The sequence below is a fragment of the Sinohyriopsis cumingii genome, chromosome 9 (genome assembly GCF_028554795.1).
Source record: "Sinohyriopsis cumingii isolate HCF-2022 chromosome 9, ASM2855479v2, whole genome shotgun sequence".
Classification (NCBI taxonomy): Eukaryota; Metazoa; Mollusca; class Bivalvia; order Unionida; family Unionidae; genus Sinohyriopsis; species Sinohyriopsis cumingii.
In genome coordinates, this window is record NC_142969.1 from 102,315,314 (window position 1) to 102,335,172 (window position 19,859).

The window sequence follows — 19,859 nt, forward strand, 5'->3', positions numbered from 1 at the left end:
ATTTTATTTTTAACGGCGCATCAGCACTGTAAGGCTATTTAGCGCCAAACAAAATGTTATATGTATAATCTTTTAAAAATTTTGATAAGTCTCATATCGACCAGCGATATTAAAACACAAATAGTTGAAATTAAAACGGTAAGATGGTAACGGTGAAAAATAAAGCTTCCCGATCAACGGGGGATGTAAATGCTGTATGTTAATGAAAAATGATGAAACGGTATTAAAAAGGGACGGTATATATATTGCATAAAACTGCACAAGGTGACATCATAAAAGTTAAAGTTTAGAGTAAATATTTACTACTTTCAGGAACTCTATAATACGAGTGATATTTATAGTATCAAAAAGTTCTTTCATGTCATGCACTATGTAATAACGATCGCGCGTAGGTTGCAGATCAAAACACTCTATCATAAAGTGCTTGACTGATTGATTGATTGATTGTTTTTTAACGGCGCATCAGCACTTTTAGGCTATTTAGCGCCAAACAAAGTGTTATTTGTATAATCTTTTAAAACTTATAAAAGGTCCTATATCGACCAGCGATATAAAAGAACAAATGGTTGAAATTAAAAACGGTAAGATGATAACGGTGCAAAATAAAGAATCCCGATCAACGGGAGATGTAAAAAAGATGAATAGGTATTAAAATGGGACGGTATATATATTGCATAAAACTGCACAAGGTGATAGCATAAAAGTCAGAGTTTAGAGTAAATATTTACGGCTTTCAAGAACTCTATAATACGAGTGATGTTTATATTATCAAAAAGTTCTTTCATGTCATGCACAATGTAATAACGATCGCGCGTAGGTTGTAGGTCAAAGCACTCTATCATAAAGTGCTTGACAGTGAATGGTTCATTGCAAGAAACGCACTCTGGTGGGTCTTCACCTTTTAGTATGTGGGTGTGGGTGATATAAGTATGACCAATTCGGATTCTTGCAATGACTACCTCCTCCCTACGAATGCTTCTGTAGGAAGGAGTCCATTCTCCTAGAGTTGGCTTGATTGCATGAAGTTTGTTATTTACAGCATCATTCCATGATGCCTGCCACTTCTGACGTAAGAACTTTCTGATACAAGGTTTAAAATCAGTATATGGTATTTTAAAATCAGATGGTTCTTGAGAAAGGGCCATTTTAGCAGCGCGATCTGCTTTTTCGTTACCTTTAATACCAATGTGGCTAGGTAACCAACAGTATATTATATTGTGGGAGACACTCAGCTCGGTATATTTGACGAGTATGTTTTTCAATAATGGGTTCTCCAGTTTTCGATTGTGTAGTGACTGGAGTACTGATAGCGAGTCGGAGAAGATGATACAGTTTAAAATACAGTTCTTTTCTATATGTTGCAGAACAAGGTTTATTGCTCTGATTTCGGCTGTAAAAATTGATGCTCCATTTGGTAAGCGAACTTGCGTTGTGTGATTTCCACAAACAAAGGCTGCAGCAGCCTTTTCCTCATCCTTTGATCCATCAGTGTAAATTCTGGTGTAGTTTTTAAATTCGGTGAGGAGTTCATGGTAAGAGTTGTGGAAGATAGAAGGGTTTGTTTCGGATTTTTTTCCATCGTGTAGCGTAAAACGTACTTTTGGTTGTTTAATTAGCCAGGGTGGTGTTTCGGAGATGGATGTTTTCTGAATTTTAGAAAGATCTATATTTGTATTGTGAAGGCTGGATGATATTCTAATGCCAAAGGAAAGTATGACGTTTGGTTTATTTTCGTATAATGTTTTGTATTTGGGTTGAAAAACAGCCGAAAAAGCAGGATTCAGAGGGTTTGATTTTAATTTCAGAGCATACTGTGCGGAAAGCATTTCTCTACGATGCGATAACGGTGGTTCATTCGCCTCAGCTAGAATGCTTTCACACGGGGATGTTTTAAATGCTCCCAGAGCCAGTCTCATTCCCTGATGATGAATTGGATCAAGCATTTTAAGATACGATTTTCTGGCAGAACCATACACAACGCAACCATAGTCTAGTTTGGAGCGAATAAACGTTCTGTATAAATTTAGGATGACTTTTCTATCAGCACCCCAGTCAGTGTGCGCTACTACTTTAAGTAGGTTAAGTGCTTTTAAGCATTTAGCTTTTAAGTTCTTTAGGTGTGGAATAAAGGTCAGTTTTCTGTCAAAGATTATACCTAAAAATTTGGTTTCCTCAACAACTGGAATAAGTGTTCCATCCAGTGTGAGGTTCGGTTCATCGTGATGTTTTCGTAACTGACAGAAATGCATGCATACCGTTTTTGATTTCGAGAATTTGAAACCGTTTGCATTGGCCCAATTTTGAATTTTGTTTATATTTTGCTGCAGTTGTCTTTCAATTGTATGCATGTGCTTTGACCGATAACATATTAGAAAATCATCAACGTATAACGAGCAATCCACACCAGGAGTCAAACACTTGGTGATGCTATTAATTTTAATGTTAAAGAGTGTCACAGATAAAATACTGCCATGGGGCACACCCATCTCTTGCTCGTGCAGATCTGAGAGGGTAGAGCCGACTCTTACTTTGAATTCTCTGTCGGAGAGAAAGTTGGATATGAAAGAGGGCAGACGGCCTTTTAGACCTAGATCGTTCAGGTCATTTAGTATCCCGTACTTCCATGTCGTGTCATAGGCCTTTTCTAAATCAAAGAAAACCGCTACTAAATGTTCTTTCTTAATAAATGCATCGCGAATAAATGTTTCCAGTCTAACCAGATGATCACTGGTGCTCCGGCCATATCGAAAGCCACTTTGGGAAGGAGATATTAAATTGTTAGTTTCCAAATACCAGACAAGCCGAGAATTGATCATTCGTTCCATTGTTTTGCACACACAGCTTGTGAGTGCAATTGGTCGATAGCTGTTGGGGTCTTCGCTATCTTTACCGGGTTTGGGGACTGGTATTACAGTTGCTTCTTTCCAGATTTTTGGTACATTACCAGTAATCCATAAATCATTGAAGAGTTTCAAAAGAGATGTTAATGATGATTCTGGAAGGTGTTTCAGAAACTGGTAATGTCTCTCGTCAGGCCCAGCGGATGTATCATGGGCCTTATCTAAAGCCTCCCTAAGCTCCGATAGTGAGAACAATTGATTATAACTTTCCGAGTTGTTGGATGTGAATTTTAAACATGACTTTTCTTTTTGAGTTTTAAGTTTTCGGAAGGCTTCTGAATAATTAGATGATGAGGAATTTTTCGAGAAACTGTCAGCAAGAATATTTGCAATGTCACGTTTTGAACTAAAGTTGTTATTGTTCAGTGTCAGATGTCGGAGAGGGTTTTGCTTTCTCTTTCCGTTTATTTTGCGTATAGTGTCCCAAACTTTCTTAACAGAGGAACGAGAGTTTAAAGAAGAAACATACTTCTTCCATGATGCTCTTTTACTTTCTTTGATTATGCGGCGAGCTTTGGCCCGGGCAATGCGATATATATTTAAGTTTTCGGGCGTCGGTTGATTATTAAATTTCCTTAATGCTTCTCGGCGTAGTTTAATGGCTTCCTTACATTCCTTAGTGACCCAAGGTTTTTGGGTTCTTTTACAATATGGCGAGGACTTGGGAACGGATTCTTCTGCAATCTCTATTAAAATAGATGTAAAATGCTGAATGGTGTCGTCAACATTGAAAACTATCCTCATTCAGCCTAGTTTTACACAGTGTTTCAAACTTGGCCCAGTCGGCCTTCTTTAAATTCCATTGTGGAATTACTTCATCGACTGTAGAGTTAAGATTTACAAGAAAGATTGGGAAGTGATCGCTGCTGTGAAGGTCATCAGCGACCTTCCATTCATAGTCCAAAAGCAGAGAAGGAGAACAAATTGTCAAATCGATGCTTGTGTATGTACCCGTGCCTGGGTGTAAATATGTAGGGGTTTTGGTATTATATAGACACAGATCGTGTCTAGAAATAAAGTCTTCAACTTTGTGACCTCTGTCACTTATATGATTTGATCCCCATAAAATGTTATGGGCATTAAAATCCCCGAGTAAAACAAAGGGTGCGGGAAGCTGTTGAACAAGATTGTCGAGTTCGTTTGGTACTAGGTTAGTGTTTGGTGGTAAATAAATAGAGCAAAATGTAATCACTCGATGTAGAGTGACGCTTACAGCAATGGCTTGTAAATTGGTGTTTAAATGAATGAAGCTATGAGGAGCTCTGTTGTTTACAATAACAGAAACTCCTCCTGATGCCCTATCAACATTTGGAGAGCAGGTGTTAAACAGGGAGTAGTTTTTAAATGTGATATTGTCCGTATCTTTCAAGAATGTTTCTTGAAGGCATAGTACCGCAGGATCATGTTCGTTTAAAAGCAGGAGAATATCATTGTAATTTGCTTTAAGTCCTCGACAATTCCATTGTATGATAGTGTTTTTCATTATAAATTGAAATTAAAGATTGTGGAGCTAGGTTAGACCTTTCGCAGAGGGAATTTGTTTTGTTATTTCTCTGGAGGAAGTACGGGGGTGAATTTTTTGTTTGTAGGTCTGGAGTTCCCTTGGGCGCATGGAGCAGATTCTTCTGCATCCATGCTCTCGATGTCTCCAAACCTGTTATAAAGTTTGATGGGGTCATCTGACCCCTTTTGTTGCCTGTTTCCGTGAGATTTTTTACTCTTTGGTGATTTAGGTTGTTGGGTATTATTAAATGTAGTCTGAGTAGATGCCGTGTTTTTCTGTGCTTGGTAATGGGGGGTGTTTGAATTTGGTGTTGAATCGGGTGCTTCTGTTTGTGTTTGAGCGTCCTTCGTTGTTTTAGGATTGCTCTTCACTACAGTGGAGAAGGATGGGCCAGGATGGGCTGTTTTTGCCTGTACAATTTTTCTGGCTTCTGGATAGGGAATATTATTTGTGTATTTTACCCTCTGAATTTCCTTCTCCTGTTTCCAGGTATCGCAATCCTTGGAATTTGCGTGGTGCTCTTTTCCGCACTTGACACAATGCGGAGTTGCTCTACAATCAGATTCCTGATGAGCATTGTCTCCGCATCGGCCACATATTTGGCTCTTGGAGCAGCGGTCTTCGTGATGGCCGTATTTTTGACACTTATAACATCGAAGGGGGTTGGGAATGTAAATCTCTACCTTTACATGCAAAAAGCCAACTTTTACCACTTTGGGTACAGTTGGCCTGTTGAAGGTGAGTACAATGGTGTTGGTGTCCTGCAGATTGTTATTACGTTTAATACGTATTCGTCGGACTGCAGTGACACCTTCACCTTTCATTCCTTCGATGATGTCAGCATCGGTGACTCCAGCCAAGTCACGGCAGCGAATCACGCCTTTGGACGTATTCAGTGTGGTGTGAGCGAATGAGGTTACTGGGATATCAAAGAACGTTTTCATTTTCCTGATATTGTCTGATTGACCTCGTCGCTCACACTCAATAAGAAGACAACCCGATTTCAACTTTTTAACACTTTTGGGTGTGCCAATCGATCCTGTGATAGTCTTTTCGATGACAAATGGAGATAGTGCGGCAAGCGGTTTCGTGGCATCTTTTGACTGTATTACCATGAAGCGTGGAAATGACTCCACACTACATGGTTCATCGTCAGACTCTGATAAGGGTTTCGATCTTTTATTTTGAATTTTTTTTGGAATTATCCATGATGGCTAGATTAAAAATTCAGCACCCGTGCTCCCCACCCACCAAGGAGCCCAACAAGGGGACACTTTTCAAGTGCCAGGGATACACAAATGCCATGCTCAGTTGATAAAATTACCTTTGATTGATCAGTGAAGTCGCCAGTTTCTAAGGTCGGTAAAATTACCCCCCGATTGACCCGTTAAGCCACCGCCTTCTAGGAAGCCTTCTAAGACTTGGAAAAGGGAAATATAAAGGAATAGAATATAGGGGCAACGGTGGTATCAAGAGAGATACAAGGAGAAAGAGAAAGAAGGTGAGAAAGTTAATAAAGACCTCCTAGGGCTCGGCGTGACCAGCCGATTTGTCGGAACCGGGCCCATCCCGACCACCCGTCTAAGAGAAGTAGAGGCCAAAGTAGTGTATTGCAGGGAAAGCCTCTGCTCAACTACCAGGATCCTTTCCTCCCCCGACACGGGACGCAACCCACGGCAAACAGGTTGCCTCTACTTAGTCGCCTTTTACGACACGTAGCGAGGCACGTCGGGCCAATTCTACAACCCCGGACCCGCAGGGGGAAGCGATATGACTGAAAAATTGTTAAAGCTACGTTAAAAATCCTAATCACACACACACACACACACACACACACATTCCTTTCCAATTATTCGCGTGTACTGAATTCAACTTTTGCCTCAGATAAAGGTAGACTCTATGAAGCTTGCTTTCAATAATTAAAGTTCAAGACAGTGTTATCCATATTGTAAATCTAACTTTGAAATTGTAATGTAACATTGTTTGCTGGACTTGACCTTGTCCAAAATTGAGTTCATTTCTCCTTGACCTGATTGACTTGTTTCATTTTGTGTTTCATTTATGTAAACAACTAATAATAACCTCATTATTCTCTATGTGTATGAGCTTATTAACCGAATTATTATTTAGGTAAACATGTTAATATGAGTCAGCGTTTTGGTGATTCCAAATTGAATTTTATAGGCTATTGTGTTTTAAGTAAACAAGGTTCATTAGACCATTCTAGCTGATCATTTTCCATCAGGTAATGGTTGTGTTTAGAAAATGCTAATTTGTGACCTGAGGTCGAGCAGAGAACTATATTATCTTGTTAATGTGAGGACTGTATCATTCTCAAAAGATATGGTCTTTGAGAAACATATTTTTACAAAGATATATTGAGGATTCTTTAATTGCTTTTGAAGGATACAATAAGACGCAGAACATCAGTTTGGTGATGGAATTGCTTTTTTATATTTCAACCGAGTTAAGAAGTAACGTCTATGACATATAAAAAAGGTGGTACACATATTTATATCTATAATGACTTCCCTCACTAAATAAATACACACTTGTATTGTCAGTTAACCTTACACCTACCTCGCCTTCTACTTGGATGTACATTTTCGACACTGAAAATGAGCGTACCATTGCATGCGTAATTTGGAATGCATCATATTCATCCGCTTTAAGATGTTTGGAATAAAATATTATTTAATTGGAACGACTTGGTTATCTCCCATTGCATACCCCAACTTGTGATGAACCAACAATGGGAAATGAGGCGACATCTACTTTAACTGATCGCATTTGCAAAACACACCCGTAGTCCATACCCGAAACCGTTATACCCGAGAACGTTCTATGAGGACACTATCCTGTCTGCGTTTCGCGGAAATAAAATTGTCAGACCACGCTGAAATATTCATACAAATTGTATTCACAGATCATTCAATTAATTTGATAATAATGTGTTTCTTTATTAAATATACTCAGCATTCAAGATTCCATCATTCATATCACTCGATCGGGACCATGCGATTAATGCTTGGTCTGAGATGTCTTTTATCCTCACGTAATAAACATGCTCCACTTAAATCCAAACGGGTTTAGCTACACTAGGCCGAAATAGTCCACTTTCGATATAATAATAGCTATTAAATGGTCTGCCTTCTTTCATTAAATCAAGGATTAGTAGTATTAAACAACTTGGCGCAAAAGTATGATCTTTTTCATCAAGCAATGAAACAAACGTTTAAATGGAATCATTTTAAAGGCATTAGGATTTTGAATACTGTTGCAAGAAAGTACATTTTATTGGTTCTATCGTTAATTAATATGTATATTGTGCACAGTTCCCTCAATGAAGTCTTAATCAAGCCTGTGCGTATTGGGCTCACTGAAAAGTTTGCAATTTGATGGAAACTGAATAACCACATCTTCTGATCCAACGAATGAATGTGCGCATGTTTAATATACATAGATTTATCGATTTCAGTATATTGCATTCGGTCTAACGGCAAGGTTTGTAAACATAAACTTACTTAATGACTCATTTTCTTTAGACATCGATGAATGCAGTGTCCCAGATATTTGCCACGTCAATGCCGAGTGTCGTAACACAGCTGGCAGCTATAACTGTACCTGTAAAAATGGACTTGTTGGAAATGGAACTACCTGTACAGGTAAATATTTGGACCAGTATTTTAACTGCCACAGTTGAGTGATATTTGCCCAGACTATAATTGACTGAATGTTCTTAAATTGCTGTAGTTTTGTGTCGAACATGTTAAACACTGCTATCGCCAAATACACTGAGTAATGTAATCAGTAAGCAGATGTGAATTAAATGGCAGCATACTAAAATTAGTAAAGCTGAGAATTACATTGGAATTAGTTTACACCTCCGGTCAAGTTCATTTTCTGACGATCGTAATTATATAGTTTAAATTAATGTTTCCTTGGTGAGTGGGTGTGAGTGTACAAGGGGAACTCCACAAATACTGTTATACAATTATTTGAGTCTTTCCAAACTTGTAGAAGACGTATAATGGATGGAACATACATACAACATCACCTTCAAGATTTGTTTTATCTAGCTCGGAAATGTTGATCTGAATAGAGAAATACTACAAGTTTTTGTAACAGAGATGTTAGTAACAGACATTCAAATAAAGTACAACTCATACAGAGTTCAAATTATACAATTAATGATAGCAATGATATATTGACTGACAGGTGGTACGCCTGAGTTAATCAAGCTAAATCACATATCATGAACGGAAACGAGTCATAAAGCTTTCATTCTGAGTTTATATATGGTTGCCATGGTCTTGACTCACTCATGCACATTAATGCAGGTTAACAATGTATGTGCATGCATTGTATCCTATTCGAATGCACCGACTGTTTTACATCCACACGAAATCTAAAAAAATGATATTCTCCCTCTGTAAAACCATTCTTTACATTCTGCCTTTCAACTTCTGCCCCTGTAAGAAATATATTAAAAGGTTGCCGCGGATACATGTACACTCTATTAATCTCTCTCTTGATAGCTAAAGATCAAGATAATGTTTTCCATATGATAAGTCTAAATAGTATGATAGTCATCTTTGTCTTAAATACTGTAATTCCGATATATTAGTTGGTGATACAGGTAGCTCTACATCGGATATGAAGTATCATCTTAAGCTCGATAATAAATCATTTCAGGGGCGGTGCACGCAAAATATGATGCAAATATATCTATCAAAAACTTGTCTGAAGTCGGAAGTTCCCGCTTTCATACTTATACTCAATGACTTTGAACTTGCCTCTGAATTCTTGCTAAAATATTATATATCTTCATTGATAACACTTCATTGGGAAACAAAAGTTAATCAACTCATTTTTTTATGAGTAAACAGACTATATTTATGCAAATTATATAAAATTATACACATGCAAATATTCTTAACCTATATTATAATAACTATATTTACCAAATCTGAGATTATGATAGCAACAGTATAGTACCGGTTAACTGAACATATTACTAAATTTCAAATACAAGATGCTCGAATAATGAGTAAAACTGACATTTGCACACAATCGTCTGAAGTTTTTTTTGTGTTAAATTGGTTGTGATTTTTGTGAATGTGCTAAGTTGTACAAAGGCTGCGTGAAGTATAAAACAATCAATGGCCTTGGTTCTGATTATTTAAAAGTATCCTACCATATCTCTCTATCGGTAATGCTAAACATGATTAAATAATCCTTATTATTGTTATTATGATTATTATTATTGAAACTTTTGACACGCAACTATGCCATTGATGGGCAATGTTTAATGATCATGTTGTATAGTGTATTATGTTTGTAACACGTAATTATTCCATACTGGTTTGACATTCTGCTTTTCAGAGGGATAGTATCCGTTTGATCGTTGAAATAAATTACTCTTTACAATATTTTATTGTTGATAATGATAGTACGTTTGCGTTTGTTTCTAATGTAACTGTTGTAAAGTTGTGTTTATTCGTGTTGTCTTTGTCTACAGTGGTAACTTCATTCATTGATATATTATATCACCCATTCATTCATTTAATCATCCAGTACGCGTACTATAAACATTTTTATATAGTTCATGCAATCCAAAAACCTGCCAAACAGGCATTATTCGCTCCCAAATAGCACGTGCAAACTTTACCTGCATCACAATTTGTCGTTTCCTGTCAAGAAGAAAAGACTGTTCGTTAGTTCCCGCTCATTAGTTATGAATATGATATATTTTTGTATTCTTACAGGTGTTAATCGTGTTACCATTAATTAATTAAACGACGATAACATATTCCGGATACGTATATGCGTGTATTCTCGTATTTTATTAAGCTTTGTAACTCGGACAATATGAATATGGATAATTAAAGCAGAACCTTTATGTTACATAAGCCGAATAACATGTACATTTACTTCAGTTATTTTTACACTTAATATTTCATTGACCGTTCATATATGCCTTAAATTGTATTAAAACATAGTCTTGTAAGGCGGTTGGCCTTTATCTGTCAAGAAAAAAGTTTGTTCATCTTTATCTTCTCAATGTGCTATTAAAATGACAAAGTTTTATATTTCTAGATTATGGTCAGATAAAGGTGTGACTTGATTTCCATCTCCTTTGAACCTTTTGTACACATTGAGGATTTAAAAACACTGCTATATATTTAAAACCTTGTAAGATAATGTACAGTTAGGCTTAAGCGAAATCTAAATTGCATGGCGGCATGTTGAAATTATTTAAAGTAAGAATCAGATGCTATATTAATCTTCCTTCTGTCTCCAACATGCAACTGTGTGGTATATTGTAGGGAGATGGGGGTGAAGCGGAACCCACAGAGGATTGTTTTAAAATTATTATTCTTAGTCAAAGCCAAGCTGTAGAACTGATTGATTGATTGATTGATTTTATTTTTAACGGCGCATCAGCACTGTAAGGCTATTTAGCGCCAAACAAAATGTTATATGTATAATCTTTTAAAAATTTTGATAAGTCTCATATCGACCAGCGATATTAAAACACAAATAGTTGAAATTAAAACGGTAAGATGGTAACGGTGAAAAATAAAGCTTCCCGATCAACGGGGGATGTAAATGCTGTATGTTAATGAAAAATGATGAAACGGTATTAAAAAGGGACGGTATATATATTGCATAAAACTGCACAAGGTGACATCATAAAAGTTAAAGTTTAGAGTAAATATTTACTACTTTCAGGAACTCTATAATACGAGTGATATTTATAGTATCAAAAAGTTCTTTCATGTCATGCACTATGTAATAACGATCGCGCGTAGGTTGCAGATCAAAACACTCTATCATAAAGTGCTTGACTGATTGATTGATTGATTGTTTTTTAACGGCGCATCAGCACTTTTAGGCTATTTAGCGCCAAACAAAGTGTTATTTGTATAATCTTTTAAAACTTATAAAAGGTCCTATATCGACCAGCGATATAAAAGAACAAATGGTTGAAATTAAAAACGGTAAGATGATAACGGTGCAAAATAAAGAATCCCGATCAACGGGAGATGTAAAAAAGATGAATAGGTATTAAAATGGGACGGTATATATATTGCATAAAACTGCACAAGGTGATAGCATAAAAGTCAGAGTTTAGAGTAAATATTTACGGCTTTCAAGAACTCTATAATACGAGTGATGTTTATATTATCAAAAAGTTCTTTCATGTCATGCACAATGTAATAACGATCGCGCGTAGGTTGTAGGTCAAAGCACTCTATCATAAAGTGCTTGACAGTGAATGGTTCATTGCAAGAAACGCACTCTGGTGGGTCTTCACCTTTTAGTATGTGGGTGTGGGTGATATAAGTATGACCAATTCGGATTCTTGCAATGACTACCTCCTCCCTACGAATGCTTCTGTAGGAAGGAGTCCATTCTCCTAGAGTTGGCTTGATTGCATGAAGTTTGTTATTTACAGCATCATTCCATGATGCCTGCCACTTCTGACGTAAGAACTTTCTGATACAAGGTTTAAAATCAGTATATGGTATTTTAAAATCAGATGGTTCTTGAGAAAGGGCCATTTTAGCAGCGCGATCTGCTTTTTCGTTACCTTTAATACCAATGTGGCTAGGTAACCAACAGTATATTATATTGTGGGAGACACTCAGCTCGGTATATTTGACGAGTATGTTTTTCAAGAATGGGTTCTCCAGTTTTCGATTGTGTAGTGACTGGAGTACTGATAGCGAGTCGGAGAAGATGATACAGTTTAAAATACAGTTCTTTTCTATATGTTGCAGAACAAGGTTTATTGCTCTGATTTCGGCTGTAAAAATTGATGCTCCATTTGGTAAGCGAACTTGCGTTGTGTGATTTCCACAAACAAAGGCTGCAGCAGCCTTTTCCTCATCCTTTGATCCATCAGTGTAAATTCTGGTGTAGTTTTTAAATTCGGTGAGGAGTTCATGGTAAGAGTTGTGGAAGATAGAAGGGTTTGTTTCGGATTTTTTTCCATCGTGTAGCGTAAAACGTACTTTTGGTTGTTTAATTAGCCAGGGTGGTGTTTCGGAGATGGATGTTTTCTGAATTTTAGAAAGATCTATATTTGTATTGTGAAGGCTGGATGATATTCTAATGCCAAAGGAAAGTATGACGTTTGGTTTATTTTCGTATAATGTTTTGTATTTGGGTTGAAAAACAGCCGAAAAAGCAGGATTCAGAGGGTTTGATTTTAATTTCAGAGCATACTGTGCGGAAAGCATTTCTCTACGATGCGATAACGGTGGTTCATTCGCCTCAGCTAGAATGCTTTCACACGGGGATGTTTTAAATGCTCCCAGAGCCAGTCTCATTCCCTGATGATGAATTGGATCAAGCATTTTAAGATACGATTTTCTGGCAGAACCATACACAACGCAACCATAGTCTAGTTTGGAGCGAATAAACGTTCTGTATAAATTTAGGATGACTTTTCTATCAGCACCCCAGTCAGTGTGCGCTACTACTTTAAGTAGGTTAAGTGCTTTTAAGCATTTAGCTTTTAAGTTCTTTAGGTGTGGAATAAAGGTCAGTTTTCTGTCAAAGATTATACCTAAAAATTTGGTTTCCTCAACAACTGGAATAAGTGTTCCATCCAGTGTGAGGTTCGGTTCATCGTGATGTTTTCGTAACTGACAGAAATGCATGCATACCGTTTTTGATTTCGAGAATTTGAAACCGTTTGCATTGGCCCAATTTTGAATTTTGTTTATATTTTGCTGCAGTTGTCTTTCAATTGTATGCATGTGCTTTGACCGATAACATATTAGAAAATCATCAACGTATAACGAGCAATCCACACCAGGAGTCAAACACTTGGTGATGCTATTAATTTTAATGTTAAAGAGCGTCACAGATAAAATACTGCCATGGGGCACACCCATCTCTTGCTCGTGCAGATCTGAGAGGGTAGAGCCGACTCTTACTTTGAATTCTCTGTCGGAGAGAAAGTTGGATATGAAAGAGGGCAGACGGCCTTTTAGACCTAGATCGTTCAGGTCATTTAGTATCCCGTACTTCCATGTCGTGTCATAGGCCTTTTCTAAATCAAAGAAAACCGCTACTAAATGTTCTTTCTTAATAAATGCATCGCGAATAAATGTTTCCAGTCTAACCAGATGATCACTGGTGCTCCGGCCATATCGAAAGCCACTTTGGGAAGGAGATATTAAATTGTTAGTTTCCAAATACCAGACAAGCCGAGAATTGATCATTCGTTCCATTGTTTTGCACACACAGCTTGTGAGTGCAATTGGTCGATAGCTGTTGGGGTCTTCGCTATCTTTACCGGGTTTGGGGACTGGTATTACAGTTGCTTCTTTCCAGATTTTTGGTACATTACCAGTAATCCATAAATCATTGAAGAGTTTCAAAAGAGATGTTAATGATGATTCTGGAAGGTGTTTCAGAAACTGGTAATGTCTCTCGTCAGGCCCAGCGGATGTATCATGGGCCTTATCTAAAGCCTCCCTAAGCTCCGATAGTGAGAACAATTGATTATAACTTTCCGAGTTGTTGGATGTGAATTTTAAACATGACTTTTCTTTTTGAGTTTTAAGTTTTCGGAAGGCTTCTGAATAATTAGATGATGAGGAATTTTTCGAGAAACTGTCAGCAAGAATATTTGCAATGTCACGTTTTGAACTAAAGTTGTTATTGTTCAGTGTCAGATGTCGGAGAGGGTTTTGCTTTCTCTTTCCGTTTATTTTGCGTATAGTGTCCCAAACTTTCTTAACAGAGGAACGAGAGTTTAAAGAAGAAACATACTTCTTCCATGATGCTCTTTTACTTTCTTTGATTATGCGGCGAGCTTTGGCCCGGGCAATGCGATATATATTTAAGTTTTCGGGCGTCGGTTGATTATTAAATTTCCTTAATGCTTCTCGGCGTAGTTTAATGGCTTCCTTACATTCCTTAGTGACCCAAGGTTTTTGGGTTCTTTTACAATATGGCGAGGACTTGGGAACGGATTCTTCTGCAATCTCTATTAAAATAGATGTAAAATGCTGAATGGTGTCGTCAACATTGAAAACTGTATCCTCATTCAGCCTAGTTTTACACAGTGTTTCAAACTTGGCCCAGTCGGCCTTCTTTAAATTCCATTGTGGAATTACTTCATCGACTGTAGAGTTAAGATTTACAAGAAAGATTGGGAAGTGATCGCTGCTGTGAAGGTCATCAGCGACCTTCCATTCATAGTCCAAAAGCAGAGAAGGAGAACAAATTGTCAAATCGATGCTTGTGTATGTACCCGTGCCTGGGTGTAAATATGTAGGGGTTTTGGTATTATATAGACACAGATCGTGTCTAGAAATAAAGTCTTCAACTTTGTGACCTCTGTCACTTATATGATTTGATCCCCATAAAATGTTATGGGCATTAAAATCCCCGAGTAAAACAAAGGGTGCGGGAAGCTGTTGAACAAGATTGTCGAGTTCGTTTGGTACTAGGTTAGTGTTTGGTGGTAAATAAATAGAGCAAAATGTAATCACTCGATGTAGAGTGACGCTTACAGCAATGGCTTGTAAATTGGTGTTTAAATGAATGAAGCTATGAGGAGCTCTGTTGTTTACAATAACAGAAACTCCTCCTGATGCCCTATCAACATTTGGAGAGCAGGTGTTAAACAGGGAGTAGTTTTTAAATGTGATATTGTCCGTATCTTTCAAGAATGTTTCTTGAAGGCATAGTACCGCAGGATCATGTTCGTTTAAAAGCAGGAGAATATCATTGTAATTTGCTTTAAGTCCTCGACAATTCCATTGTATGATAGTGTTTTTCATTATAAATTGAAATTAAAGATTGTGGAGCTAGGTTAGACCTTTCGCAGAGGGAATTTGTTTTGTTATTTCTCTGGAGGAAGTACGGGGGTGAATTTTTTGTTTGTAGGTCTGGAGTTCCCTTGGGCGCATGGAGCAGATTCTTCTGCATCCATGCTCTCGATGTCTCCAAACCTGTTATAAAGTTTGATGGGGTCATCTGACCCCTTTTGTTGCCTGTTTCCGTGAGATTTTTTACTCTTTGGTGATTTAGGTTGTTGGGTATTATTAAATGTAGTCTGAGTAGATGCCGTGTTTTTCTGTGCTTGGTAATGGGGGGTGTTTGAATTTGGTGTTGAATCGGGTGCTTCTGTTTGTGTTTGAGCGTCCTTCGTTGTTTTAGGATTGCTCTTCACTACAGTGGAGAAGGATGGGCCAGGATGGGCTGTTTTTGCCTGTACAATTTTTCTGGCTTCTGGATAGGGAATATTATTTGTGTATTTTACCCTCTGAATTTCCTTCTCCTGTTTCCAGGTATCGCAATCCTTGGAATTTGCGTGGTGCTCTTTTCCGCACTTGACACAATGCGGAGTTGCTCTACAATCAGATTCCTGATGAGCATTGTCTCCGCATCGGCCACATATTTGGCTCTTGGAGCAGCGGTCTTCGTGATGGCCGTATTTTTGACACTTATAACATCGAAGGGGGTTGGGAATGTAAATCTCTACCTTTACATGCAAAAAGCCAACTTTTACCACTTTGGGTACAGTTGGCCTGTTGAAGGTGAGTACAATGGTGTTGGTGTCCTGCAGATTGTTATTACGTTTAATACGTATTCGTCGGACTGCAGTGACACCTTCACCTTTCATTCCTTCGATGATGTCAGCATCGGTGACTCCAGCCAAGTCACGGCAGCGAATCACGCCTTTGGACGTATTCAGTGTGGTGTGAGCGAATGAGGTTACTGGGATATCAAAGAACGTTTTCATTTTCCTGATATTGTCTGATTGACCTCGTCGCCCACACTCAATAAGAAGACAACCCGATTTCAACTTTTTAACACTTTTGGGTGTGCCAATCGATCCTGTGATAGTCTTTTCGATGACAAATGGAGATAGTGCGGCAAGCGGTTTCGTGGCATCTTTTGACTGTATTACCATGAAGCGTGGAAATGACTCCACACTACATGGTTCATCGTCAGACTCTGATAAGGGTTTCGATCTTTTATTTTGAATTTTTTTTGGAATTATCCATGATGGCTAGATTAAAAATTCAGCACCCGTGCTCCCCACCCACCAAGGAGCCCAACAAGGGGACACTTTTCAAGTGCCAGGGATACACAAATGCCATGCTCAGTTGATAAAATTACCTTTGATTGATCAGTGAAGTCGCCAGTTTCTAAGGTCGGTAAAATTACCCCCCGATTGACCCGTTAAGCCACCGCCTTCTAGGAAGCCTTCTAAGACTTGGAAAAGGGAAATATAAAGGAATAGAATATAGGGGCAACGGTGGTATCAAGAGAGATACAAGGAGAAAGAGAAAGAAGGTGAGAAAGTTAATAAAGACCTCCTAGGGCTCGGCGTGACCAGCCGATTTGTCGGAACCGGGCCCATCCCGACCACCCGTCTAAGAGAAGTAGAGGCCAAAGTAGTGTATTGCAGGGAAAGCCTCTGCTCAACTACCAGGATCCTTTCCTCCCCCGACACGGGACGCAACCCACGGCAAACAGGTTGCCTCTACTTAGTCGCCTTTTACGACACGTAGCGAGGCACGTCGGGCCAATTCTACAACCCCGGACCCGCAGGGGGAAGCGATATGACTGAAAAATTGTTAAAGCTACGTTAAAAATCCTAATCACACACACACACACACACACACACACACACATTCCTTTCCAATTATTCGCGTGTACTGAATTCAACTTTTGCCTCAGATAAAGGTAGACTCTATGAAGCTTGCTTTCAATAATTAAAGTTCAAGACAGTGTTATCCATATTGTAAATCTAACTTTGAAATTGTAATGTAACATTGTTTGCTGGACTTGACCTTGTCCAAAATTGAGTTCATTTCTCCTTGACCTGATTGACTTGTTTCATTTTGTGTTTCATTTATGTAAACAACTAATAATAACCTCATTATTCTCTATGTGTATGAGCTTATTAACCGAATTATTATTTAGGTAAACATGTTAATATGAGTCAGCGTTTTGGTGATTCCAAATTGAATTTTATAGGCTATTGTGTTTTAAGTAAACAAGGTTCATTAGACCATTCTAGCTGATCATTTTCCATCAGGTAATGGTTGTGTTTAGAAAATGCTAATTTGTGACCTGAGGTCGAGCAGAGAACTATATTATCTTGTTAATGTGAGGACTGTATCATTCTCAAAAGATATGGTCTTTGAGAAACATATTTTTACAAAGATATATTGAGGATTCTTTAATTGCTTTTGAAGGATACAATAAGACGCAGAACATCAGTTTGGTGATGGAATTGCTTTTTTATATTTCAACCGAGTTAAGAAGTAACGTCTATGACATATAAAAAAGGTGGTACACATATTTATATCTATAATGACTTCCCTCACTAAATAAATACACACTTGTATTGTCAGTTAACCTTACACCTACCTCGCCTTCTACTTGGATGTACATTTTCGACACTGAAAATGAGCGTACCATTGCATGCGTAATTTGGAATGCATCATATTCATCCGCTTTAAGATGTTTGGAATAAAATATTATTTAATTGGAACGACTTGGTTATCTCCCATTGCATACCCCAACTTGTGATGAACCAACAATGGGAAATGAGGCGACATCTACTTTAACTGATCGCATTTGCAAAACACACCCGTAGTCCATACCCGAAACCGTTATACCCGAGAACGTTCTATGAGGACACTATCCTGTCTGCGTTTCGCGGAAATAAAATTGTCAGACCACGCTGAAATATTCATACAAATTGTATTCACAGATCATTCAATTAATTTGATAATAATGTGTTTCTTTATTAAATATACTCAGCATTCAAGATTCCATCATTCATATCACTCGATCGGGACCATGCGATTAATGCTTGGTCTGAGATGTCTTTTATCCTCACGTAATAAACATGCTCCACTTAAATCCAAACGGGTTTAGCTACACTAGGCCGAAATAGTCCACTTTCGATATAATAATAGCTATTAAATGGTCTGCCTTCTTTCATTAAATCAAGGATTAGTAGTATTAAACAACTTGGCGCAAAAGTATGATCTTTTTCATCAAGCAATGAAACAAACGTTTAAATGGAATCATTTTAAAGGCATTAGGATTTTGAATACTGTTGCAAGAAAGTACATTTTATTGGTTCTATCGTTAATTAATATGTATATTGTGCACAGTTCCCTCAATGAAGTCTTAATCAAGCCTGTGCGTATTGGGCTCACTGAAAAGTTTGCAATTTGATGGAAACTGAATAACCACATCTTCTGATCCAACGAATGAATGTGCGCATGTTTAATATACATAGATTTATCGATTTCAGTATATTGCATTCGGTCTAACGGCAAGGTTTGTAAACATAAACTTACTTAATGACTCATTTTCTTTAGACATCGATGAATGCAGTGTCCCAGATATTTGCCACGTCAATGCCGAGTGTCGTAACACAGCTGGCAGCTATAACTGTACCTGTAAAAATGGACTTGTTGGAAATGGAACTACCTGTACAGGTAAATATTTGGACCAGTATTTTAACTGCCACAGTTGAGTGATATTTGCCCAGACTATAATTGACTGAATGTTCTTAAATTGCTGTAGTTTTGTGTCGAACATGTTAAACACTGCTATCGCCAAATACACTGAGTAATGTAATCAGTAAGCAGATGTGAATTAAATGGCAGCATACTAAAATTAGTAAAGCTGAGAATTACATTGGAATTAGTTTACACCTCCGGTCAAGTTCATTTTCTGACGATCGTAATTATATAGTTTAAATTAATGTTTCCTTGGTGAGTGGGTGTGAGTGTACAAGGGGAACTCCACAAATACTGTTATACAATTATTTGAGTCTTTCCAAACTTGTAGAAGACGTATAATGGATGGAACATACATACAACATCACCTTCAAGATTTGTTTTATCTAGCTCGGAAATGTTGATCTGAATAGAGAAATACTACAAGTTTTTGTAACAGAGATGTTAGTAACAGACATTCAAATAAAGTACAACTCATACAGAGTTCAAATTATACAATTAATGATAGCAATGATATATTGACTGACAGGTGGTACGCCTGAGTTAATCAAGCTAAATCACATATCATGAACGGAAACGAGTCATAAAGCTTTCATTCTGAGTTTATATATGGTTGCCATGGTCTTGACTCACTCATGCACATTAATGCAGGTTAACAATGTATGTGCATGCATTGTATCCTATTCGAATGCACCGACTGTTTTACATCCACACGAAATCTAAAAAAATGATATTCTCCCTCTGTAAAACCATTCTTTACATTCTGCCTTTCAACTTCTGCCCCTGTAAGAAATATATTAAAAGGTTGCCGCGGATACATGTACACTCTATTAATCTCTCTCTTGATAGCTAAAGATCAAGATAATGTTTTCCATATGATAAGTCTAAATAGTATGATAGTCATCTTTGTCTTAAATACTGTAATTCCGATAT

The 19,859-nt window shown here is 37.6% G+C and overlaps 1 protein-coding gene across 1 annotated transcript in view; it reads left to right on the forward strand.

The window, feature by feature from the left end:
* Positions 1-19,859, forward strand: part of LOC149792355 (von Willebrand factor D and EGF domain-containing protein-like) — a 105,441-nt gene that overhangs the window by 14,248 nt on the left and 71,334 nt on the right. The window contains exons 4-5 of the mRNA XM_089969563.1: positions 7,950-8,069; positions 18,783-18,902. Of these exons, the coding sequence (XP_089825689.1) occupies positions 7,950-8,069; positions 18,783-18,902 (240 nt within the window). The remainder of the gene's footprint in view (positions 1-7,949; positions 8,070-18,782; positions 18,903-19,859) is intronic.